Source organism: Mizuhopecten yessoensis, unplaced genomic scaffold (genome assembly GCF_002113885.1).
Source record: "Mizuhopecten yessoensis strain PY_sf001 unplaced genomic scaffold, ASM211388v2 scaffold11141, whole genome shotgun sequence".
NCBI lineage: Eukaryota > Metazoa > Mollusca > Bivalvia > Pectinida > Pectinidae > Mizuhopecten > Mizuhopecten yessoensis.
In genome coordinates this window covers 96,652-121,170 of record NW_018408900.1, presented here as the reverse complement: position 1 = coordinate 121,170, position 24,519 = coordinate 96,652, and the positions used below count along the sequence as shown (strand labels likewise).

General features: G+C 35.1%; 2 protein-coding genes across 6 annotated transcripts in view; one reads left to right on the top strand and one right to left on the bottom strand.

Annotated features, from left to right (window-relative positions):
* LOC110466668 (extracellular signal-regulated kinase 2-like) overlaps window positions 1-19,142 on the bottom strand; it is a 28,345-nt gene extending 9,203 nt beyond the window's left edge. For 3 of the 5 annotated variants that reach the window (XR_002464758.1, XR_002464757.1, XM_021523339.1), the window contains exons 1-14: window positions 18,990-19,142; window positions 17,129-17,227; window positions 16,259-16,379; window positions 15,856-15,986; window positions 14,656-14,825; window positions 13,941-14,080; window positions 13,376-13,433; window positions 12,785-12,919; window positions 12,300-12,405; window positions 10,057-10,273; window positions 9,123-9,229; window positions 7,100-7,183; window positions 2,838-3,002; window positions 148-243 (exon numbers count right to left, since the gene is read on the bottom strand). Coding sequence is in view for 3 of the 5 variants with exons in the window: in XM_021523339.1 (XP_021379014.1) it covers window positions 148-243; window positions 2,838-3,002; window positions 7,100-7,183; window positions 9,123-9,229; window positions 10,057-10,273; window positions 12,300-12,405; window positions 12,785-12,919; window positions 13,376-13,433; window positions 13,941-14,080; window positions 14,656-14,825; window positions 15,856-15,986; window positions 16,259-16,379; window positions 17,129-17,227; window positions 18,990-19,055 (1,695 nt within the window). In the remaining 2 variants the exon portion in view is untranslated. The remainder of the gene's footprint in view (window positions 1-147; window positions 244-2,837; window positions 3,003-7,099; window positions 7,184-9,122; window positions 9,230-10,056; window positions 10,274-12,299; window positions 12,406-12,784; window positions 12,920-13,375; window positions 13,434-13,940; window positions 14,081-14,655; window positions 14,826-15,855; window positions 15,987-16,258; window positions 16,380-17,128; window positions 17,228-18,989) is intronic. The other 2 variants (XM_021523341.1, XM_021523340.1) reach the window with 2 other exon arrangements.
* Window positions 19,143-19,414: 272 nt separating this feature from the next.
* LOC110466682 lies at window positions 19,415-23,485 on the top strand. The gene is made up of 2 exons (XM_021523362.1): window positions 19,415-19,499; window positions 22,332-23,485. Exons 1-2 carry the CDS (start codon window positions 19,493-19,495, stop codon window positions 22,811-22,813), a joined length of 489 nt encoding a protein of 162 aa, XP_021379037.1. The 5' UTR covers window positions 19,415-19,492; the 3' UTR covers window positions 22,814-23,485.
* The last annotated feature ends 1,034 nt before the right edge of the window (window positions 23,486-24,519 follow it).

Here is a 24,519-nt window from a genome sequence, read left to right as displayed (position 1 = left end):
AAATGCTGAATTTTTAGTCATTTGACTTAATGATTGTGTATGGTTGATCTATAAAATTTAGGTAGTGAGGCTAAAAAAATACAAAGATTCTGGTGCGCTTGTTGATTGGTTAGGAGCCAGTAATGCTATTTCAACCCCATCACTTACAGAGCAGTCATCAAAAGGTTCGTGGTACTCATGGAAGTGAGACTTTATCGGAGGAAGGGGGTCCATTGCACAAGAAAGCAATCGGTCAATCCCCAACTAGGACAAGTGAAAAGTACACAAACATATAAGGCGAAATCCAAAACAACAACGTTGTTTGTTTCCACCCTCCAGCTGACATTTGAAATACAGTGGAATAGTACCAGATCTCATTTTTCAGTTTTAAAGTGTCAGTGCAACCTCAATCCCAGTATAACAGGCAGTGAAAGTCAGAAAATAGCTGGGCACCCAAAAGAATTTCAATCAAATGACTCATTCTGTGAAATAGTATAAATATTGCAGACAAAGAAATAAATACAAAGAAAATTTGTTGATTAGAAAAACAAAATTAAAAAAACCTTCATGGTGTAATTTTAAGTATATGGTCAGACAATGGTATATTGTAATTGGGTTTTCAGGAAAAATCAAGTTGTGGTGCAGATGGTGTGAAAGGGTTGCCGGGGTAGGAGAGTGTCAGGGATGGTGTGAAAGGGTTGCCGGGGTACGGGAGTGTCGGGGATGGTGTGAAAGGGTTGTCGGGGTAGGGGAGTGTCGGGGATGGTGTGAAAGGGTTGCTGGGGTAGGAGAGTGTCGGGGATGGTGTGAAAGGGTTGCCGGGGTACGGGAGTGTCGGGGATGGGGTGAAAGGGTTGCCGGGGTACGGGAGTGTCGGGGATGGTGGGAAAGGGTTGCCGGGGTAGGGGAGGGGCGGGGATGCCGGGGTAGGGGAGTGTCGGGGATGCCGGGGTAGGGGAGTGTCGGGGATGCCGGGGTAGGGGAGTGTCGGGGATGCCGGGGTAGGGGAGTGTCGGGGATGCCGGGGTAGGGGAGTGTCGGAGATGCAGGGGTAGGGGAGTGTCGGGGATGCAGGGGATTATTATGATTATATCCATTCCATCTATGAAACACAGCATACATACAGGGTCACATAGAAAAATAAGGAAGCTTGGGTAATTCATCATTCCATAAAGGATTTCGTTTTCAAATATTGGAAAAATGCGGATAACCCTGTTATGTAAATTGTAATTTGACCTGATAGACACAGTGAAAAAATACATCAATACAATTTGAAGAATTACTTCTGATCTTTAACACCTAATTCTCAAGTTTAAGCTGTCTTTTTGTTTTTATTAAGTTAGTGGAAATGATAAATGATGAATTCTGACATCAGTATTCGCATGCATTATTTTAATTATTCAACAAGAACCTAATTCTGTAGTACCATTGTACAAAATGATTGCAAATAGAGAAATAACTCTTAACCAAAAGAATATACTACTGAACGTTTGTTCAGTAATGCTTTACAGTCTATAATTCCATATAAATGCATGTATGTGACCTAAGTAACACTAATGAATAATACTTAAAGTTGATAGCCATTTTTTCTGTGATTTTAATCAGCAATGCTTCTTGAGAAGAGCTCATTATTAGCCATTACACAGTAGAATTTCTTAGCCTTGTTTTTGATGAGTAGAAATGCTTTCTTTCAGAAGAAGCCCAAGTTGATGAAATGTTGATATAATATGGACAGCCAAATTTGATGAAATGTTGATATAACATGGACAGCCCAATTTGATGAAATGTTGATATAATATTGACAGCCCAAGTTGATGAAATGTTGATATAACATGGACAGCCCAAGTTGATGAAATGTTGATATAACATGGACAGCCCAAGTTGATGAAATGTTGATATAATATGGACAGAGTGATAGGGTAGAACAGGCACCACCACAACACATTAAGTTCACTTAGGATCCCGTCCCACTGCACTGTGTTTTACCTATATACTGTTACCTCCCCTTAACTTCTGTTAGGAGGTAACTGTAGTCGTTTAGACTAGAAAACTTCTGTTGACTGGATTGCTCAATAGGTTAGAGAAATTAATAAGTATACCAATATGAAGCCAAAGTTTCAAAACACTGCATACAAGTAGTTTTACTGGAGTTTTTACACACAGAACACTGTTGTTGGTTATCATTTGTTAATTTCTTTTTTCTAATACAAATTTTGCAAGGTATGGTTTTCTTTTCAGAAATAATTTCTCAAAGCTACAGTTAGGCCAAAAATCAGTTTCCAACACTTATTTACAGTTTTTGGCAATGGTAAGGGGATCCTTGATAACTGGTGAAATCCACTGTATTTCAAATGAGGCAAATAAGGAATGTAACTGATTTGAAACGAAACAAAATCTGGCTATATATGTTATATACAGTGTATGTGTATAGAGAATATATTAATGATATGAAAAGGTTAATTTTGTTATCTCTAGAAATAAAAAAAAAATCATTTAAATATCTGTTGTTAAATCCAAACAGGTAAAACTACTCACAACAAAGCAAAATTAAATGTACGTACATGTAAGTGTGGTTGAAGTCATCAAGTTAATATGTATTTATATAAAAGATATTTCCCTAAATTTTCACAATCTCTTTTTTAAATCCTTGCTGAAACTAGGTAAATTATAACAGGCCCCAGTTCCACAAATTGTTTAACTTACCTTAATATTTAAATAATGTTCCTGAATTTCTCTACAACTTTGAACAAATTCATATCTAAGCAGACAATTAAAGTTAAGGAAAATCTAGTACTAGGCTAGTGCTTTTAATATCCCACATATTTGTGACAAACAAGGGAGTGAGGAGTGAAACTTACCATTCGTGAGCTAGTAACTGCTAGACCTGACGATTTTTCATCCCTTGTGATGGTAGGATTCTTTACACCATAGGCACCAGATATGGGTCGACTGCCCATCCGTGAGGCGGCGGGGGCTGAGGCTTGTCTGTTCTTAGACATAGCTGGATAGGGATCATGTGCCATCTGTAAAGACAAATTTGCTTATATAAGTAAATACATATCAATAAAACAAATCAAGATAACATCTATGAAATAGAATAGATAAAAAAATCACAATAGTACAAATGCTAAGCAGCAAATTTAGATAATATTATAAATTGCAGCAACAACATCTTGGAGTCAATTCACATTTTCAAGTAGAAGAGAATTATTTTTCCAAATTCATGAAAAGTTAATGTAAGAAGTACAATGACTGGAATTAAAAAAAAAATCCTGACAGCAATGGTTTGTCAATATTCAATCAAATCTCCATGAATACTGATAAATCTCCAGAAACTGTTAATTTCAGTCAAAGCAAACTTGATTTGAATCAGTAAAACAAGAAATTCATTAGTTTGGAATAAACTTCAATAAGTACATCTGGACAGAAATAAATAATATGTAGGTCAAGATTGGAATTCTCACTCACACATAAATAGGAATACAATATTAAACTCTTATGTAAACTAAAGCCTTGTTACATAAAAAAACAATTTAGCAGAAATAATTTTTATTTTTTTTATGTGGTTTCTGTAATGATTGAATCTACTCAATATAACTGTGCTACTGCTATTGTACTCTACCTAGTGACAATAATGATGTCAAAGTAGAAGTCAGCATAGACTTGTTCTTCAGTGACAACATTCATAGTCAACAAGTTACAGAAGATGCTGAAGGGACAAAGACCTTTGCAAGGAAAGAAAAATCAGAGGCAGACCGACTAATAAGTTAGTTTATAAACTCCATGACATAAACCACTAGACCAGTGATCAATTAAAGATTGTAAAATCAGATTATCCTTCTTTTTTGCTTATTTTTTTGTTGTTAATCTCATGAAATACGTATTTTTTCTCTCTCTCTCTGTTAGACAATTTTAAAGTCATATTTATACATTATTCGAAGTTGGTGGTAGACCAATAGATTGTGTCTTTCCATAGTCTGTTCAGTCTACTTATACCATGAGGTCTGAAGAACCATATTGTTTATATGAGTTTTGGTGATGTGATGAAAACAATTTTGAGAAAATGAAGGTTTTTCTGTTTGATTAGTGATATTTTTAACCTCTAAATATTATATCTATTAGAGGTTAAAAATTGTCCACTTGTGTTAGTTAAACAATTGTAGCATGGTGGATGTCCTGAAATCCCAGAGCTTCATGATAATAAAGGATAACAAATTACCAAGCGATTAATTTTCACAGAAAAGCACAAAATTCTGTCAGGTTCATTCTTTATTATATATGTACATAAAAAGCAAAATAAGAAGTACAAGCAAAGTTATCTCCCTTTTGTTATAAGTTGTAAAAATTCTAGTCATTTGTAAATTCAGCAGCAACTACATATAACACAGCAATGAAAGCATTAGATGATTAGTCGGAAACTGATAATAAAATGACTAAATTCTAGAGCTAGATCTAGTTCTCCAAGAACCTTGCTTAGATTCTGGCAATCTCTGGAAAACTGTAAAGTCAGGAACTTCATTAGTATGGACTGTAAACAATTTCTAAAGCAAAATTATCAATCTGAAATTTGACAATTTCCAAAAGAGAAACCTTGTCAACTCGGACTCAATAATTTGTAAAGCTTGGTCTCTGTAAAGTACTTTACGAATACAAATCCTACACAAAAGTATATACTAGACTACAGGTTGAGCATGTATATGTCATAGGGGTATATACCTATCTACAGGTTGGTACCATGTAATGACATTATTCTATAGCTATTAGCTAGCATAGTCAAGGCTACACATGTACAGGTTGGTAACATGTAATGACATTATTCTATAGCTAGCATAGTCAAGGCTACACATGTACAGGTTGGTACCATGTAATGACATTATTCTATAGCTATTAGCTAGCATACAGTCAAGGCTACACATGTACAGGTTGGTACCATGTACGGTAAACCTTCGGTCAGTTCGAACAAAATTAAATAAATATTGATGACCCTGTTCGGATTATACAAAATTATGCTTCAGAAATTAAGCGTGAGTTTGAACTATCGGCAAAAATTTCAGCAAAGTGTAAATCAAGTCACAAACATATCCCCGACATATTTTCTTCACCGGAGTATACCTCTATATATCCAATGTAAGGACGATACGTAACAACGACGGCCTGGCATAGAACAATGGCACATTTATAAATGGGTAAAATGATAGTATATTATTTAATTCAATGTTAATTGATCATTAAACTTTCTTCATTTCGTGATAATTATTATTGTTATTGCGAAGCAGAGGCCATTGTAAAGGCCCCTAAACAGTCAGTACACGTTTCATTTGTGACACAAAAGTTAGACTACCTAGCTTGTGTCCTGATACCTACCAAACTTAGTTGAAACTTTCAAAATTACCCAACGCTAATTGGGACACCTGTGGATTGTTTGGACTTGGACATGAATGCTAACACGTCACTCACAATGGCTGGGCGGACGATCCCTACCGCGACATCGTGTCCTGCCCTAGCTACCTGGTGTGAGGGCCCACGTTAAAGGTAACACCTTGATTGGCAATAATTAAGGGATGTCTGGTCGCAATTAAATAATCAAAATGCTTAGTTAACACTGTATTTGTGAATACACGGGCGATTTCTTAGTTTGCCATACAGCGTGACATCAGTTCGTACTGATCGCATGTTATTTATACATTGTCGGGGCCTAAGTTGCTATTGGCTGTCTCGTGCACGATGTATTTTCAAACAATGTAAAAAAATAAATCAACGCTAAAATCTGTGACATATATTTATGGTTTGTCTGTCACAGCTGTACTGCAATGCTCACACATACAACCCATTACCCTCAACGTGTCTGTTGATCAAAGTATTGGCATTTTTCTGGGGCCGATCGCCGCAAGCTTTCAATGGAGTTTGCCGAAAAAAAAACTTACTTTAAATGTACGTTCTTCATTTGACAAGTTCGGACTATCCGAAATAGGGTCAATCAGAGTTTGAACTATCACTAGCTAGAAAATTATTGTTTTTATTGAAAAAAATACGGTTTCGAACTATCCGCCGATTCGAACTGACCGGAGGTTTACCGTAATGACATTATTCTATAGCTATTAGCTAGCATACAGTCAAGGCTACACATGTACAGGTTGGTAACTTGTCATGACCTTAAACTATAGCTATGAGCTAGCATACAGTCAAGGCTACACATGTACAGGTTGGTACCATGTAATGACATTATTCTAAAGCTATTAGCTAGCATAGTCAAGGCTACACATGAACAGGTTGGTACCATGTAATGATATTATTCTATAGCTATTAACATGTAATGACATTATTTTATAGCTATTATCTAGCATACTGTCAAGGCTACACATGTACAAGTTGGTAACATGTAATGACATGATTCTATAGCTATTACCTAGGATAGTCAAGGCTACACATGTACAGGTTGGTAACATGTAATGACATTATTCTATAGCTATTACCTAGCATAGTCAAGGCTACACATGTACAGGATGGTAGGATAGTCCATGTTATGTCTTATATGCACACACTGGTTAAGTTAAATGTCAAATATTTGATGAGGCTGCCAACCCTGATCCCCAGCGAGATAGTAAAATCTGACTTCTCAAAAGCAAGTTAATTGTATGTCAGGGCTAGTGAATATTTTTAATAATTATAATGAAAACATAGGCTGGGCTTGTAAAGCTTTTTAACAAAATTTGTGGATAAGTACTCAAAATGTAAAATTATTACCCCTGCCATTGCTTCTGAGTTTTGGAATACTCTCTAAGTTCAGATAACTCAATTTTACCGCCAACGTGGCGTACTGAATACTACACCTTGGCGTATGGAGTATCACCTAAATTTTCCAAGATCTGGCATCCAAAAAAATGTGATTAGCAGCCTCCTTGATCACTTAAGCAATGCCAGCAATACCATTCACAGCACAAAAACCTGATACATTTGTAGTAGTAAGGATATTAAAACTTTGTGTTATAAATCTAACACTGAATTTCTTTTAGATACATTATATAGAGGACAACATTTAAGTCACTGTCTGACACAGACTACCAGTAAGTACATTTAGTAATAAGACATACACAGCATCACTGCCAAGCCTCTCACTCACCTTGGGCATATTACGGCCATAAAGAAACTGATTCATCTGAACTTTGGGGTTTTGAGATTTGAGGAAGACTTCAAACATCTCCATCTAAACAAATTCAATACCTTGTAAGCTTCATAAGTGACCAAGGTAAATAACAAACCTAGCTATTCATGGCTATTGTAAGCTTTTAGAAAACCCAGGGAAACTTAACACTGTGTAAGCTTTAAGGTTACCTAGAGGTAAATTCAATACCTAGTAATCATCCAAGTGAACTAGATTTAAATTCAACATCTAGTAAGTTTCAAGGTGAACCAGATAAACTCAACACATCTTAAGCTTCAAAATGATATTAACCCAATGCCTTGTGGGCTTCAATGTTATCCAGGAAAATTCAACACATAGTAAGCTTAAAATTAAAGTGATCCAGATTAATTCAACTGCGACCATCACAGACCCCAGTAAACTTAACATTTAGTAAGCATCCCCATTATCAAGGTTAACTTAACACCTAAGCTTCAAGTTTACCCAGGCCAATCTAACACCCATTTGGCTTCAGGTTGACTCAAAAGGAACTCTTTAACAGCTGAATGCATGTGTCACCTAACATGAAGTTCAATGTTGTGTTGACATCTTTATATGCATTTAAGTATAACAGTAATATTTTTGTTAAGTCAAATTATCTCAGAATGTTCAAAACAGACCTTTCTGAATTCTGAAAACTGATATGTGTAAATTTGTGTTTCTGTTAGTCAATTGTGTATGACTTTTGGCTAATTTTGACTGAGCTTACTATGTCTAGTGCCTAACATGCTACAAAATATATTACTATTTGTCCCATTTAGTGCACACTCTCTATTTTGCATGCATGCTCAGTGTTAATTCAAAAAAAAAATAAAGGAAAAAATACTATGGAATTTACATGAATTCTTTGTTCAGAAATTGTTGGGTCAGTAGTTTTACTTTTAAATTGCAAGGAATTTTGACCAAATGGTGAAAAAAATGAAGCTTAGGATTATTTTGTATGATATATGGGAATATGCAAAGTGAAACACTAACCAATGAACAAATTTGGAGAAGTCAGATCACAAAATTAAGAGTAAACATTGCCATAAACGATTAATTCTTTATTCATAACAACATGATCTTAACTGTCAATCTATAAGTTGAGGTTTCTTTAAGCTTCTAACTAGAAAACGAAAATCTCACTGGATCCATTTGGTGTTTTTAAGTTTTGCATACTAAATGCTGTATAGAAGCCACATTTGTACCTCGTGCAAACAGCAAAGCATTAGGCTGCCAGCCTGCCAGCCTGCCACACATACAACTCGCTTCTGTTACTTGACCCATAAGTGCATGAAATGATACATGAGCTTGTGAGGGTACTACAAAGCAGATTTATGTAGATCTGTTTATATTTCACCAAATCTCTATGAAATGTTATAATAGTGTGAGTATTGTGTGCCACAACCATAACTGTGTTTAGGTTCAATAAATCAAAAGACATTGTGTTGAGAGGATGAATTTGAGATTAAAAACAGGTGAAGAGATTTGATGTTGATAAGGTTTACTGACAAGCCACTCACAAGAAAAGTAAAAGTATGGGAGGCATTTCAGAGAGTGTAAGGCTAGCAGACTAGGTCTGTGAATGCAAGATGCCATACCACTGCCAGGCTGAAAATCGGGATCTGGGAGGCCATTGACTTAAAGTCAAAAGCCTAAAGACTTCGAATCTAAGCGAAATTTGAAGTTAAAGTCTGAAGTCAAGGGAAATAAGGGGCTATAATTAGGTGTCTGGAGATCATGAAATGGCCATATGCTACAACAGTGATGATTTGGATTGAGATACTGGGATAATGGTAAGACGAGAAAGTGGGCACAGCCTGGTTGAGAATTGAGAAAGTGCATGACAGACTTGGCTACAGTCAGAGTAAGATGATAACACTTACACCAGCGACAGACTTAATTGGCTACAGTCAGAGTAAGATGATAACACTTACACCAGCGACAGCCTTGGCTACAGTCAGAGTAAGATGATAACACTTACACCAGCGTTTGTTGCAGCTCTCTCCATGTTCTCATTGTTTGGTCGGCGTACATTTCTTGACTTTGGTTGTGGAGGCACTTGATCTCCATGTGTTGTTCTTCCAAATGCTAAAATACAAAAACAATGAATACTTAATTTTGCTCATGATACCCTTCAACTGAGGAAGACTTTAGTCTACATGGCTGTGTACTGAAACATAATGTCCTTCACCTCCAACACCCCCACATTAATTTCAGGGATGTACAATTAATTATTTCAACTGAATAACAGTCTGCAGGCAGATTTTTCGAAAAATCCACTAGCCTGAGTTTTACTTTTTAAGTAAATATTGAACAGTTTTACTAGTCTAGACAAAAGTCTGCTTGCCCTGGGAATCAAGCTAATGGAATTATTTGCCCCTGTATTTGGGTATCACCCTCTAGTAGAAAACAAAAGTTTGTACAAATTTGATAGATATTAATGAATCTTTTCATCACAAGCCTTGATATAATTAGGAAAATTGCCAACCGTTTACATAACCTGATGACTTTAAACATAGCTCTTTAATTTTAAGTAATCATGAAAACCAAGAATTTCACACAATGTGAATAAGACATCACTTTGGTCAATACTTATCTTGACTTATTCACTGATGTCTTCTAGAATATGAAAAGGTCTAGAACTTTATATTGGGATCTTGGTATAGAGCTGGTGGAATTACCAGCCAAGAATTTTAACCACAAAATGATATAAGGACATTTCAATATCAAATATGCTAATTACCAAGCTAATTATACCAAGTGAGCTTAAAATGAAACAGATATTGATATAACTCAGCAGTCATGCTTCAGACCTAGGCAATATCAAAACAGGCTGCATAGTAATCTTGTAATCCCATCAACAGGATTTGATCATTTGACATGTCATATGAACATTACATGTGACCTGTCCTCACCTGAAAATGATGAATGGTGTTGAGGGGCCGATTGTGGAGGGCCGTCTCCTGCATGTTTGTTGTTGTAGACTTTGGGCGACGCCCCTTTTGGAGAGTTGTCTTTGTGGTATGGTTCACTGGGAGGGTGGGGGCTCTCTGTGCGTACACGCATGGGATGAGGGGCACTCCTCATTTCTTGGCGGCGTCTGCGGCGCTCCTGTTTCTTTTGCATAATCATCTGTAAATCACAAATTTGTTCAATTCTTGTTCATATTTTTCAATTCCATCAAATAACCTTAAGTCTGGGGTTCAAATACATTTCTTAGTCAGGTAAATCGAACTTGACCTGTCAGTAAATCACATATTGGTATTGACATATTCTGCAGGGGAAATATCAACATATTTAGTGTAAAACTTATTTATATGAAACAATTTTATTCTGTATTTAAGAGATATTGACATCTATAAAAGTGATATTGACATCTGTGTAAGAGATAATGACATCTTTATAAGAGATATTGACATCTTATAAGAGATACTGACATCTTATAAGAGATACTGACATCTTATAAGAGAAACTGACATTTGTATAAGAGATATTGACATCTTTATAAGAGATATTGACATCTTTATAAGAGATATTGACATCTTATAAGTGATATTGACATCTGTGTAAGAGATAATGACATCTTTATAAGAGATATTGAAATCTTTATAAGAGATATTGACATCTTATAATAGATACTGAGATCTTATAAGAGATACTGACATCTTATAAGAGATATTGACATCTTTATAAGAGATATATCTTATAAGAGATACTGAATTGACATCTTTAAAAGGGATATTGACATCTGTATAAGAGATATTGACATCTTTATAAGAGATATTGACATCTTATAAGAGATACTGACATCTTATAAGAGATACTGACATCTTTATAAGAGATACTGACATCTTATAAGAGATATTGACATCTTTATAAGAGATATTGAAATCTTTATAAGAGATATTGACATCTTATAAGAGATACTGACATCTTATAAGAGATATTGACATCTTTATAAGAGATATTGACATCTGTATAAGAGATATTGACATCTTTAAAAGGGATATTGACCTCTTTATAAGAGATATTGACATCTTTATAAGAGATATTGACCTCTTTATAAGAGATATTGACATCTTTAAAAGGGATATTGACCTCTTTATAAGAGATATTGACATCTTTAAAGAGATATTAACATCTTTATAAGAGATATTGACACCTTTAAAGAGATACTGACATCTTTATAAGGCCAAAAAAAAAAGATTACTTGGTTCTCAGGCCCGCGCGCATTTCATTTTAGGGCACCGCATTACCGATTTTATCGTGAAAGTAATAAAAAAAAATTGTGAATGCGCCAGCCGCCGTCTTAAAAAAATTCCGGAAAATTGGTCCGCATGTCGTTTTTACTCGTTAGTCACCCAAGTCACGAAAAAGGTTTGAATAAAGGTAAGGATTGAGATACAGGCAAGCGTTAAAATGATTATGACTTATTAGTCTTGTGTACAAATGGCGCTCATTTCGGTACAAATAAGGAACGGGGGGTTCGTGATTCTCGTCTGGAACATCGTGGGGGGATTTTCGGAGGCTTGATCTATGATGGGTCTCTACAAAACTATAAAAAGACAAGGTAATGTCCACAATGAACGTTTTACAGACTACACAATAAAAAAAAATCGCCCTTGTCTCGTTTTTGCCATGTAAAATGAAAAAAAAAAAAAAAAGCCATGCCGCATCTATTTTGAAAAAAAATTGCCTGAGAACCAAGTAATTAATTTTATTTGGCCTAAGAGATATTGACTTCTGTATAAGAGATATTGACATGTTTAAAGAGATATTGACATCTTTATAAGAGATATTGACATCTGTATAAGAGATATTGACATCTGTATAAGATATATTGATATCTTTAAAAGCGATATTGGCCTCTTTAATAAGACATTCTGTGTAAGCAACGCTATCATCAATTAGATGTATGCAGCTTCCTTTACATAGCTATGACTTTACTTCTACGATAAATTGCAATGTTAACAAATTAGGGTGAATATTAACCACATGAGTAATGGGCAAATTTTTCATTGGAGGACATTTCACATACATTGCAATGGAGAAAGTAGAGAATACTGATAATGTCTTACCGCTTTACTTCACCACATACCCTTTTTTTTAATTCAAATGAAAGTTAACTGAACACCATCTGTGAGAAGTGAGAACCTACCTCGTATAACTTGTTTCTGTACTCGTCGACTGTTAGCTGTACATCGTCACTAAGTGGTGGAACCACATCGTAGTCTATACTTCTTTCTTCGGCCGGATTATGAAACCTGCAATAAAATATTTAAACCCTGCAAATTTTTTAACAGAAAAAAAGCCAACATTTTGACCATGTTAAACTAAAACACAATGCAGTGAAATCTGTTACCACATTCACCCTAATAGGCCTCCCATCACTTATAAACACCCCTTTCCTTTGTCTTACTCAAGCAACCATTGCCTTCACCTTAACTTAATGCTTTCATTCTTATTTTCTGGAAGAATATGTCTATTAAAGCATTCAGGGCACTTGTTAGGTCAAACATGGTACGTGTGCTTTTCCTCGGGGAACAATTTTCATATACTAGATATGGGGAAGTATTGTACAAGTTGAATACTGTCCAAGGATCTGTACCTATATATTTCAACTGCACATTTGTATAACATTACCTAGATACATAAGGATGGCGTAGTCCTTCATCAGCAGTTATACGTTTGTCAGGGTTAAAATGAAGAAGTCGTCGTAATAAGTCTAAAGCTTCTTTTGGAACATCAGGTAGCATGTCTTCAAAACTCTTCTTTGGCCTGCAAGAAGGATTTCAACACATTAGAAATGCTTAATAAAGTTTGAACCAACACAAAAAATGACAGAGAGAAATATTAATTTGTCATAAACATCAGTCATGGGAACATGTTTAAATCAAATGTTCAACAAGATATATTCAAGGAATTCTCTTTTGAAAGATGAAATCTCAATGCACAGAAACCCTTTAATAAACACAGTGAAACATTGAGATTAAATAATGCTATTATGAAGGATGAAAATTCATCATGCCAACTGAAGTATTTTTTATTTTATCTATGAGGGCAATTGTTTTTAATGTCTCCTGGATATTTCCAGATGAGGTTTTTTTTTTATATCATCATTGTAAATAGTTCTGTTTTCAGCCAAACAAAGGTTTCTTTTTGAATAGCAAAATAAGTGGATTAAAGGTAGGCAGTGTACTCTGATATACTAGATACCGTTTGAGAAATACTTACTTCACAGAAGCTTTTCCTAACACTGAAGAACCATAGGCCGATTGTAAACTTTCAATGTCTATAACAAAATGGTATGATGCAGTTAACAAACAACTGAAAATATTTACAATTGATATACAAGACCAAAAACATTTTGTTTCAAATATCCCTATTATTTTTCTTACACTTTATACATGATCTCAGAAATCAGGCAGAAGTAAAAGTTGATAAAAAGATTCTATATATTGATTTGTAATCAGCTCTGATCCCTTTTCTTCCTATATGAGCTAGTAGAGGATCCTCATATCTCTCGTAATTTCCCTATGTTACTTTTCAAAGCATGTTGAAGAAGAGGATGTCCCCCGTTATATTCTCAATGAGATTTTCTGAAGTTGGCTGAGGGAAACCTTCATTTACTTCTGGAGTTTGCAGAGGGCTTTTAACTATTTCCCCTATCTTACCATCCCAAGATGGCAGAGAGATGCCTCTTGTTTTCTTTTCCTTATCATCCCAAGTTTGTGGAGGGCTGATCTTACCTTCCCGAGTTGGCAGGCAGAATGCCTTCTCATTGTTTTCTATAACTTACCTTCTCGAGTTGGTACAGGGATGCCACCCATAATTTTCTCTATCTGATTGAGAGTTGAGGAGCCAGGGAAAAGAGGCTTGCCCCCTAATAATTCTCCAAGGATACAGCCGAGACTCCACATATCCACACCCTTAGTGTACCTGTTATATTTAAAACAAATTAGCATTGTAAGTGTTTTCCACAAAATATACATATAAATGTCCTAAACATAGGTGTTATGAACATATATTACTGACCTCTTAATACACTGGTCTGGCAGGTAAGATTATCTCTTCACCTGCATCATTATATTCCACACTATACTGACCTACGTTTTAGACCTCTCTGATTTTTTTCAATTTAACCTACATCACAAAGCATGATAAAAAGAAACAAACTGACAATCACCTTGTCAAAATTATGACAATTTTTACCCTGGGTTTTTATTACTTAAGTTTAACAAAAAATAATAGTTTACACACGTCAGCTTTGACAAATGTAGACATTTTCCACAAAGCCAATTCATACATGTACAAAGTCAGACCAATACCTGTTTTTCGGTCAAAAGGGACCTACAGCATGTCGGGTTCAGTTACATAAACCATACATGTCTATTTATAAATTCCGTCTGTACTTAAAAAGAAATGAATTATTTGACATCTGAAATGTGAGCAGCCATCACCTGTTAACACATGGATATTTATATCGAAGATATAATGAGTAAGAACTACTGTACCTGTGTGATGCTAGCAGAATCTCTGGTGCCCTGTACCAGCGAGTGGCCACATACTCCGTAAGGTTGGGGTCCCCAGTCTCAGCATCTATCCCTATCTGTGTGAGGGAACGAGCCAATCCAAAGTCACACACCTTGACCACACAGTCGCTGTCCAGTAGTACGTTTGATGGCTGACAAAAGAATAAGAAAGATATGTTTATCATTCTCCAAAGCCTACACCGCATTACATATATACAAGTGAACTAATGGAATGTGTCTCTCTCTTTTATGAACTCTGCCAATCAGACCAGATCAAATGCTGACAAATACATTTAGAGAATAAACTTACTGTAGCATTTGGGTGTCGTAACCTGCATGTAACTATATTCCCTGTCAGGTCCAGTGACCCATAAATGGTGTTGGTAGTAAAACTCTTCTTGAACCTCTCAGCTTTCAGCTTTCTGTCATGAGAGGTAATTCAACTACTAAGAGACAACCAAACATGGCCATCTCTGAACGCAACAAAGGTGTGTCCCATTGTTTCATTTTCCCAAGTAAGAAGTTTTCACACATTTAGATGTCAAACAGATAATGTGTTTCTGTAGTTAACTTGTCATACTGTTGGTAAAGTATTAATGCTGGGTTTGAGTAGGAAACAAATGTTGACTGGAATGAGACCGTTTGTAACCAACAGCAAGTAAAGAAAAAAACAAGCAAATATAGCATGTAAAGATAACAATCAGAAATTGTGGGAGTTAGACTTTCTGTGTAAAAGAAAAACCAAGAATCAACCAATGAAGCATTTTGTAAAACACTCAACTTATTTTAGCCTTAGATTTGCTCTTGGAATGATGTACAGTATCTCACTATTACAAATTAGTAATTCATGTTTGTTTACACATTGTTTATAGTAGAGGTCTATGACATCATTATGAAAACTGCCTAAGACACACTGACAGCAGCAAGTGAAGCTGTGTGACCCTAGATACTGTACTTAATCCATAACCGACCTAAATGCTAAACCTTAACAAAGGTCACCAAAATGTAATGCCACATATTCCACTGATAAGCATGTGAAGTTGTGTGCCCCTAATTGTAGAACTTGTCTCTAATAATTTTCCAAAACGCGAAAAGCAAGGTTCAACACTGGATGCCTGCTCTGCACCACTTTATGGTGGGGTATAAAAAAGGTTTATCAGGAATTAACATCACGGAGCCTACCTTGTTATCCCTGTGTATGACGTTGCCGGAGTGAAGGTATTTAGTGGCCTTTAACAGCTGGTACATGATGTAACGTTTGTGTACATCCCGCAGAATACTTCCTCGCTTTATCACATTATGTAGGTCAGTTTCTGTCAAGACAATAAACAACAATGAACCAAGCTGTCTACTTGTCTTTTCATTTATCCATGGCTAGGTACAGATTCAACGAATTTTATGGAGGTTTTATGGAACAATTTCATCTTTTTTCTTTTTCTATTTTGATTAACCTTTGACCCTATCCCTGACCAGAAATATTAGATATGTTACACAAGGAAATCTATTTACAATTCTAAAATATTGATTGTAAAAATTATCACATAAATTGAATATTATATTATGTCTTGAATATCTTGAAACTTACCCATAAATTCAAATACTAGATAAATATCTTTGTCATTCTCGGCTTTGATGACATTGTGCAGCTTGATGATATTAGGATGGTCTCCAAATTCCTGGAGAAACATTATCTCACGGAAAGTACGCTGTAAAGATACAAAAACATCTGAAATTTAACCTGACATTTGACCTTGACCCAAATATTGTGAAATGACATATTTTTGCTGTGCTCAATTTTTGTCCCTGTAACTTTGTAAATATATTCTTCTTGTGACCATTTTGCTGTCCGATTAAGACACCTTACTGTACGTGTTAAGATTTGATATTTTTTTAAATGTCAACTAGTGGATTCTGAACCTCTCGTTTCAATTAGATTTAGATGACATATTGAAGTAAATTAGTATGTAGTAAAGACAAAGACATATTTGTTTTATTGTTCTTATTAACCCATGGTTTTTTTCTGTTATATTGTGTTTACTACCACTAGGAATCTGTACAAAAATTGACTTATATGTAAAGTACATATTGACCAGATTGCATTGTACATGTATAGGGTTATCAATGCAAAAATGTCACATCCTGTACTTTGAAAATGTCTATTTTGTCATGGTATATACCTGGTATTGTAAAATAAGTTTATTTTGTAGCACTCTTCCAGACTGTTATCAGAATTGTATAGCAGATAGGATTACAGGAATACGGAAGTTCTGATTTCAATGTTCAAGAAGACACATCTGTATATATTGCCGTAAGAGACAAAGTTATGGCCATTACAGAGGATGCTGACTTCTGCAGAAGTGACTAAAACAAGACAGCAAACTTTGAGATCATCGGTACAAAATACCATAGAAAAATAGAGTTTTACTGAATGTAATTGATATAAAATGATAAAAACCTGAGCATCTGTCTGGTTTCTGAAAGCATCAAATATTTTCTTAACAGCAACCACTTCCCCAGTCCTCCGGTCAACAGCCTTCCACACAATCCCATAGGCCTGAAAGTATCAATCACATTGTAAAAAATGGACTTATATTTTACTTAAAGTTAAAATACCTCTTAAAATATTTACCTGAATTTGCTTGCAATATGCAACATTAAATAAAATATTTTCTGATTGAATGTAGATGGTTGCCTAACCAATTACTGACAACTATGGGTTAATATATTAACTGTAAAATTACTTTACATTTGGACTTAATGGCCATATATTCCCGATACATGATCCTTTCAAGTAATGTTAATTTTAACAGAATGGAAAAAAAAACCACTATGGGCCAGAATTGTTTAACTCGTCCATTCTTTCCCTAAATATGTAAATCCTTGACTCTGAAGACACTATTCATACATGTACTTTACGTATAGTTACAAATTAAGCCACAGTTTGGGTAACCCTTACAGTACCAATTACATACAATACAATGATCCATACAATAATTGGATCAGTACCCTAATCAGATCACTCTATGCAAAATTACCTGTAAATCAATAAATGGATCGACAGTTAAGTAATTAAGTTTAGAGATGATTAACTTTAAGCTCAAAATTCAAGCCATGATCTGTTTTGGAAAAAGCAAAAAGCTGGAAACACTAATTGGTGATGTGAGAGTCATTTTTAAATATCTCATGTGAGCCCTGGGTGTTTACTTCAATGGTTTTAAGAACACCCATCCATATTCTTCGTTTGATAAAACCATAAAATGTGATATAATTAATCTGCTGAATTTTCAATGAATTATTTAGAAAATGGCTTGGTGATCCATTTTGGATACTGTCACCTTAATTAAGCTGTGTGGTATATCAAAATCTGGACCAGACAATCCCCACACAGCTGAGGGTGACAAACGCCAAATTTATACATTTTTCAAATCCCTCATTACTGTTTTAATATGTTCACCAGGGCATTTTCACTGATATTTCTAAAAACTCACCCATTTTTCTGGAAACGCAACATCATTTCCATAAAGTGAAAATCAAAGGTAATATTTATAGTATTTTTTAACGCAATATGTGCATTAAGTGTTTTCTCCAGAAGTGGGTATTATGTATGTCAAACCCTGAGAAAAACTCAGCTCATATGCCTGCCACCAGACAGCATCGATATATATTCATCAATATATATATACGCTGAAGTAAATAACATGTTTTTTTCCTTACTCTAATTAGGGAAGCTCCTAAAAGATGACATGACCGGACGTCAAATAATAAAAGCTTCCTGATGATAGAATGATATGAACTGCTGTATGATTGGGTCAATTTAGATTATTCTATTGGCAATTTGCCATTTTTTGTATACATTTCTGGAGCAAACACTTGCAACAAATATTTACTGAAAACAAAAGCTTAATTAAGACTAGCATATAGGTAATTGAATTACTGCATATCTAATACCGTTGCACTGTTAGGACAGATAATAGCAAAGTTTTCGAATTTCGATGATAAAGAAGTGTTTTTCTGTATTGCTAACACTCATCTGATTCGCCCACGTAGATCACCTGGAGTTTTGGAAACAGTACTTTCTAATGATAAAGACAAAAAAATTGAAGATGATGTAAATGCAACAAAGGTATCTTATGCAATTCGTGTGATTTTCAGTAGCGCAATACATAAATTACAATGAATAAACTGCATGGGGTATTTAGAAATGCAAGCACCGACACATCGATTTTTGACTGTTTTGTTCGAATGACAGGACGCCGAAACAAAGGTATTGTAATCAAAAGTATACCAAATACTACCTCCATGTATCACGAACTTACCCCTTTTCCCAATCTCTTTTTGATTTCATATTTTTTACTTATGTGGGGTTCAATTTCTGAATTCATGTTCCTACAACATCAGGATTTACAGTTCGTAAATCAAGCAATCCACCATTGAAAAACAACCACTTTACTACCCAGAATTCCTCCGAAAGATTCGTATGTACTTTTTGTAAAATTCATAATTTAAAAGTAACATGCAAAATATACGGTCAAAATGTGGATATTGTTCAATCCTTACATGAGAAATACATTGAAAACCTACATCTAATGTTTAAATTCTTTGCAAGTATGACCAAATTAATTTTGGCGGAATGATATGAAAGGTAAAAAGGTTGAGCTCATTAATTGAGACGTCATCAATATTGCGAAGTTTTGTGGTGTTGTTATGACTACTTAATCTCAAACAACGTTTATATAGACAGCGCTTTGGTTTGAAGATTACAGTAGTAGTTCCGTTAAAATTGGCGGGAATTGTCACCACGCACCTGCTTATATTAGCAATGTCGCGTAAGAGTTTATTGTTTATTGAGGTTTTGCAAAGCCCAACGATTTATTAGGTCACCTGAGCTTTGCTCAAGTGACCTATTCCAATCGCTTTTCGTCCGTCGTCGTCCGTCGTGCGTCGTGCGTAAACTTTTACATTTTCAACTTCTTCTCAAGAACCAGTGGATGGATTTTTTTCAAACTTGGTCAGAATCATCCTTGGTAGATGAGGCTTCAAAATTGTAAAATTGGGATTCCTACCCCAACCCCTGGGGCCAGGGCGGGGCCCCAAAGGGAAAATTATCCAATATTTCAAAAATCTTCTTCTCCAGACTCAGAGGTACTACAGTGATTTTCTCTACGTGGAAAGAAAGATCATCAGGGGCTTTACTTAAATTGTAAATTTCAGGACCCCCGAGCTATCCGTTCTCCCTTGGGGAGGGGGTAAAGTTTACTATAGTTTATATAGGGAAATAACACTTTTGGGTATATTTTGACAACTTTCTGTAGGAAATTATTTTTACTTGGTGAGAATTATCCTTGGAGGTAGATGGTTTCAAATTGTAAAATTGAGATTCCTACCCCGACCCCTGGGGCCAGGGCGGGGCCCCAAAGGGAAAATTAATCAATATTTCAAAAATCTTCTTCTCCAGACTCAGAGGTACTACAGTGATTTTCTTTACGTGGAAAGAAAGATCATCAGGGGCTTTATTTAAATTGAAAATATCAGGACCCCGAGCTATCCGTTCTCCCTTGGGGAGGGGTTAACGTTTAATATAGTTTATATAGGGAAATAACACTTTTCGGTATATATTTTATACATTTTCAGCAGAAAATTGCTCAAACTTAGTCAGAATCATCTTGGGTAAATGAGAGTTTTACTTTGTAAAATTAGGATTCCTGCCCCATCCCCAGGGGCTAGAGCGGGGCCCCAAAGGGAACATTTACCAATATTTTCAAATTCTTATCCATTGATGACATGACAAGTATTGTATTTCACTTAGTTTACATGCTGATTTCCACATCACATCTAAACAATAAAATAAAGCTACCAGTATCTATGATATAACTCAGGTGACCGCTAAGGCCCTTGGGCCTCTTGTTGGTTACCTGATCTATTGTGATTGTCTTTCGTCCTCTGTCAACCGTTCACCTGAATAATATTTCGCCTTTTCAGAATGCCCGTCCTATTTTGATGAAATTAATCAGTTAGTTGAGACGCGGCTTAGCTGCCTATACCTTGCAACCTAGATCATTGTCTGTGATGGACAGTTTTCAATTTCAAGCGATATGATCTGAAGCAAGCATATCCCGCCGTAAAGACGACACCATTTTTTATGTCAATGTGAACTTCTTAGAAAACTGGTATATATTGTACAGTTTAAAAGGACATATTGGCTATTATTGGTTAAGGGTAACAACTCTTTAATTAATTCTTGTCCTACAAAAAATGCTGCACTCATTAACTAAATACGTGAATACTCTTAATAACTGCTGGAGTGTCGGGTCGTTTCGGTAACAAGTCGGGTCGTTTTGGGACATGTCAAAAATCGTTTCGGGATAAAAAAAAATCTTCTGTAGATACCATTGCCTTTTTTCTTTAAACGTATTTTTAATGACAACTTAATTCAAACAATCAATTGGATAAAAGTTATAACAACTTATCATAGCCTTCTCCCGTCATATAAATATGCACAACATGTTCACATCAATACATCGTTCAAAAAGTATTTGGGGATCCAAATGGGGAACAATTGAGGAAAATGGTGAACATACCTGATTTTTAAAGAAAATTCCCAAGGTGGGGAGGGGGGTTCCTGAAGCCCAAAAAAACCCTCTGGATCCACCGCTGCTCCAAAAGACCTAATTTAATTAGCATTAGGTTCTTCCTAGGGTGACGGTTCATAACAAAGACCTAATTTAATTAGCATTAGGTTCTTCCTAGGGTGACGGTTCATAACAAAGACCTAATTTAATTAGCATTAGGTTCTTCCTAGGGTGACGGTTCATAACAAAGACCTAATTTAATTAGCATTAGGTTCTTCCTAGGGTGACGGTTCATAACAAAGACCTAATTTAATTAGCATTAGGTTCTTCCTAGGGTGACGATTCATAACAAAGACCTTATATAATTAGCATTAGGTTCTTTATAACATACATATTTAATGGTCTCTACCTATTACACATGTTATGAAGTATCCTTGGTTCTTTTGCCAATATAATCAATTATATACCATAAAGGAAAAGTGTATAGCTGCTCTTTGAATTGTGGGGCAAGGTCCAGAAGTCGAAATTTTGGCATTTCAGGCCTACTTTTTGATCAGTTTATATTTGGAAAAAGAAATTGTCCTAGGTCTGGTAGGAATCTTTAAAGGGGTTCATTTTGTTATTTCATTGAAGTGTGTTGTACATAACACAGATCAGATGAGCTGTATGAATTTCAACCATGGCTAATTATTTGGAACATTTTGTGATGAAATGTAAATATACTGGTATTATGGGTTAGATATGATCTACAAATCTACTTGCCAACTCTCCCTGTTTAGGAGAGAGGCTCCCGATTCTGGACCATTACATTTAGTATCTTCAACCAGTGAATTTGCAAAACTGTTCCTATATTCTAAAGATTATATAGATATAGATATAGATATAAAGATTTCATCTGAAAGAACAACTCAAAATATGTCATTTTAATTGTTTGTCTCTTTGGTGGTATATATACACTTTTAATTGATATTTTAATTTTGAGAATGCAAAATATCCCCCATGAAAATTTCAAATAGTTTGTAAGTATGTAGACCTTAGTTGGTTATCAATTGCAAATGCCTATTATAATTGTTGTTAATTCTGTTGTAGATGCTCGCTATTATGTAAAAGAAGAAGTGAGAAACAATAAGAACAGACATCGTTTCAGACAGATAGCACGAGAGGTCTGCGGTGAAGTTTTTGACGTACCTGAAGACAATCGGGTCCTATTTGCTTACCAAAAACATCATGGCAAAGAGACTCTCATTGGTGAAATTAGTTTTCAACTCGCCAATGAAAAATTGACATCACCAGGAGTTCCCTTTGTTTCTGAATATTTTCATCAAGTTACTTTCATGTTTGTGAAATATGATTTCCAAGGAATAGGAATTGGTCGCCGCTTAGTATCCAAAGCTTTAAAGATAATGACAGAAAAGTCTGCCCGACCTATACGAGTACAAAGTGCAGAAAAAGCTGTGGGATTCTTTGAAAAGATGGATTTTGTATGCCAGTGTGAACCAATCGAAAGTCTCTGTGGTGTAAACTTATTTAGATTCATGTATAATATGGAAAGACCTCTTGGAAAACCATAATTTTGTGAACACAGTATCATGTTTTATCATTATTTTACCACTGCCAGCTGAGAAAGTAACTTGAAACAACACATTCAACAATTGTTTAAAAAATCTTTAAGGTGGTACATTTTGTAATGGGCATTTTATGGATGACACCATAAGTACTTGGTTGTGTAACTCCCTTTTTTGTGTAAATTTTTTAATAAGAGTCCAAGCCTATGACCAGGGGAGTTATGTTATATATAGATAATTGACAAAACTCACAAATTAAGCATGTGGTTTAAAGAAACTATATTAATGTATTCAATGATTAAGTGACTCTGATGAAGTTGTAGTCTTTAGTAAAGTACAATCTTTTTTTTAACTTTCAAGTTCAAGCTCTAAAGAAGCATTAATGATATGCTCTTTAGCATTGTGAGAATTTCAATAATAAGTTTACCATGTTGAACTGTAGTAAATGTGTTATATATTGAAAAACAGTATTCAATGAAATTTTGTATTGCACAGTTTTTAATGATTGCATTTGATTTAATGTTTATTTGTGTTCCCTGTATTGGCCATGTTATAATTGTATATATGTACATAAACAACTACAAATTGTACCTTGAATAGATTTGTTTGTCCTGGAAGGTGATATATTTATTGATAATAATTGAATGTTTCAATAACGAATAAAGGAATACCAACTTACTTTCGTGTTTGTTGAATTATGAAGCTAGTCATGAGTTTTTTGTTAAGCTGTACAAGGGAAATAACTCTTTAATCCTTGTATGAATTCCAAGCAGATATGAGTTATTGGAATTCCAGTTAACCCTCGCAGATATGTATTTTGTATTAAATTTCATCTTATCGGAACACGGACTCGGCTAATTCCTTGATCGGAAGAACAAAATCCAATTGTGCATAGAATTAAATAAGGACATACATTTCGCAGCAATCTTTTTTTTTAACGCCGAGACATAGTCGGTATATGTAGTATACGTCTCAGATTATAAACAGATCGTTTTTAGAGATAATTCGTTTTACTTTCTTTATGTGCTATGAATGTTGTATCGCCATATCATAAATCCTTAAATTATATTTAACGATAAATAGAAGCAAGTTGATGATGCAAAACGTCTGGTCAGAAATGGTTGGTAAAGACCACAACTCTCGAGATATTGTATGATTCATGCTGTCAGTATCTACAGTAGCTAGCCCCTGGCAATCTTGGCGAAGCATTCGTTATATAAATTTATTTTATTAGCTACTTTTTATTGGCCGGGTTTCTACCAGCATTCTCGGTGAACATCCGACGGCATTACCATTCGATCAATCTGCATTGTAACTATTGATATTTTTATAGTGTACTTCAAAAATGGAAACAGAAACATAGATTATAGATTATACTTTGTTATTTCCCATTATTTTTTGTTGTTATGCATCTTTATTGAAATCGTGTGGATAAAATGATAAATGGATAAATACACTTCGTATACATCTTTTCGAAGTGCTTCAGTCCCCTGTCGGTGTCTGAACGCGTACGGTAGTCCATACACAGGGGCATGGATCGCTTCCATGCCCCTGTGAGTCCATATTCAATTAATTGAACCAGAGACATAAAACCAATATACGTCTCTGATTGTTCCTTTTTCAAATGCTCAGAATGAATATACAGTATGTTTCAAATTTCAGTTGCAATTGAACGATACTTTTGAGTCGGTTAGACAAAGGGAACATAAGAA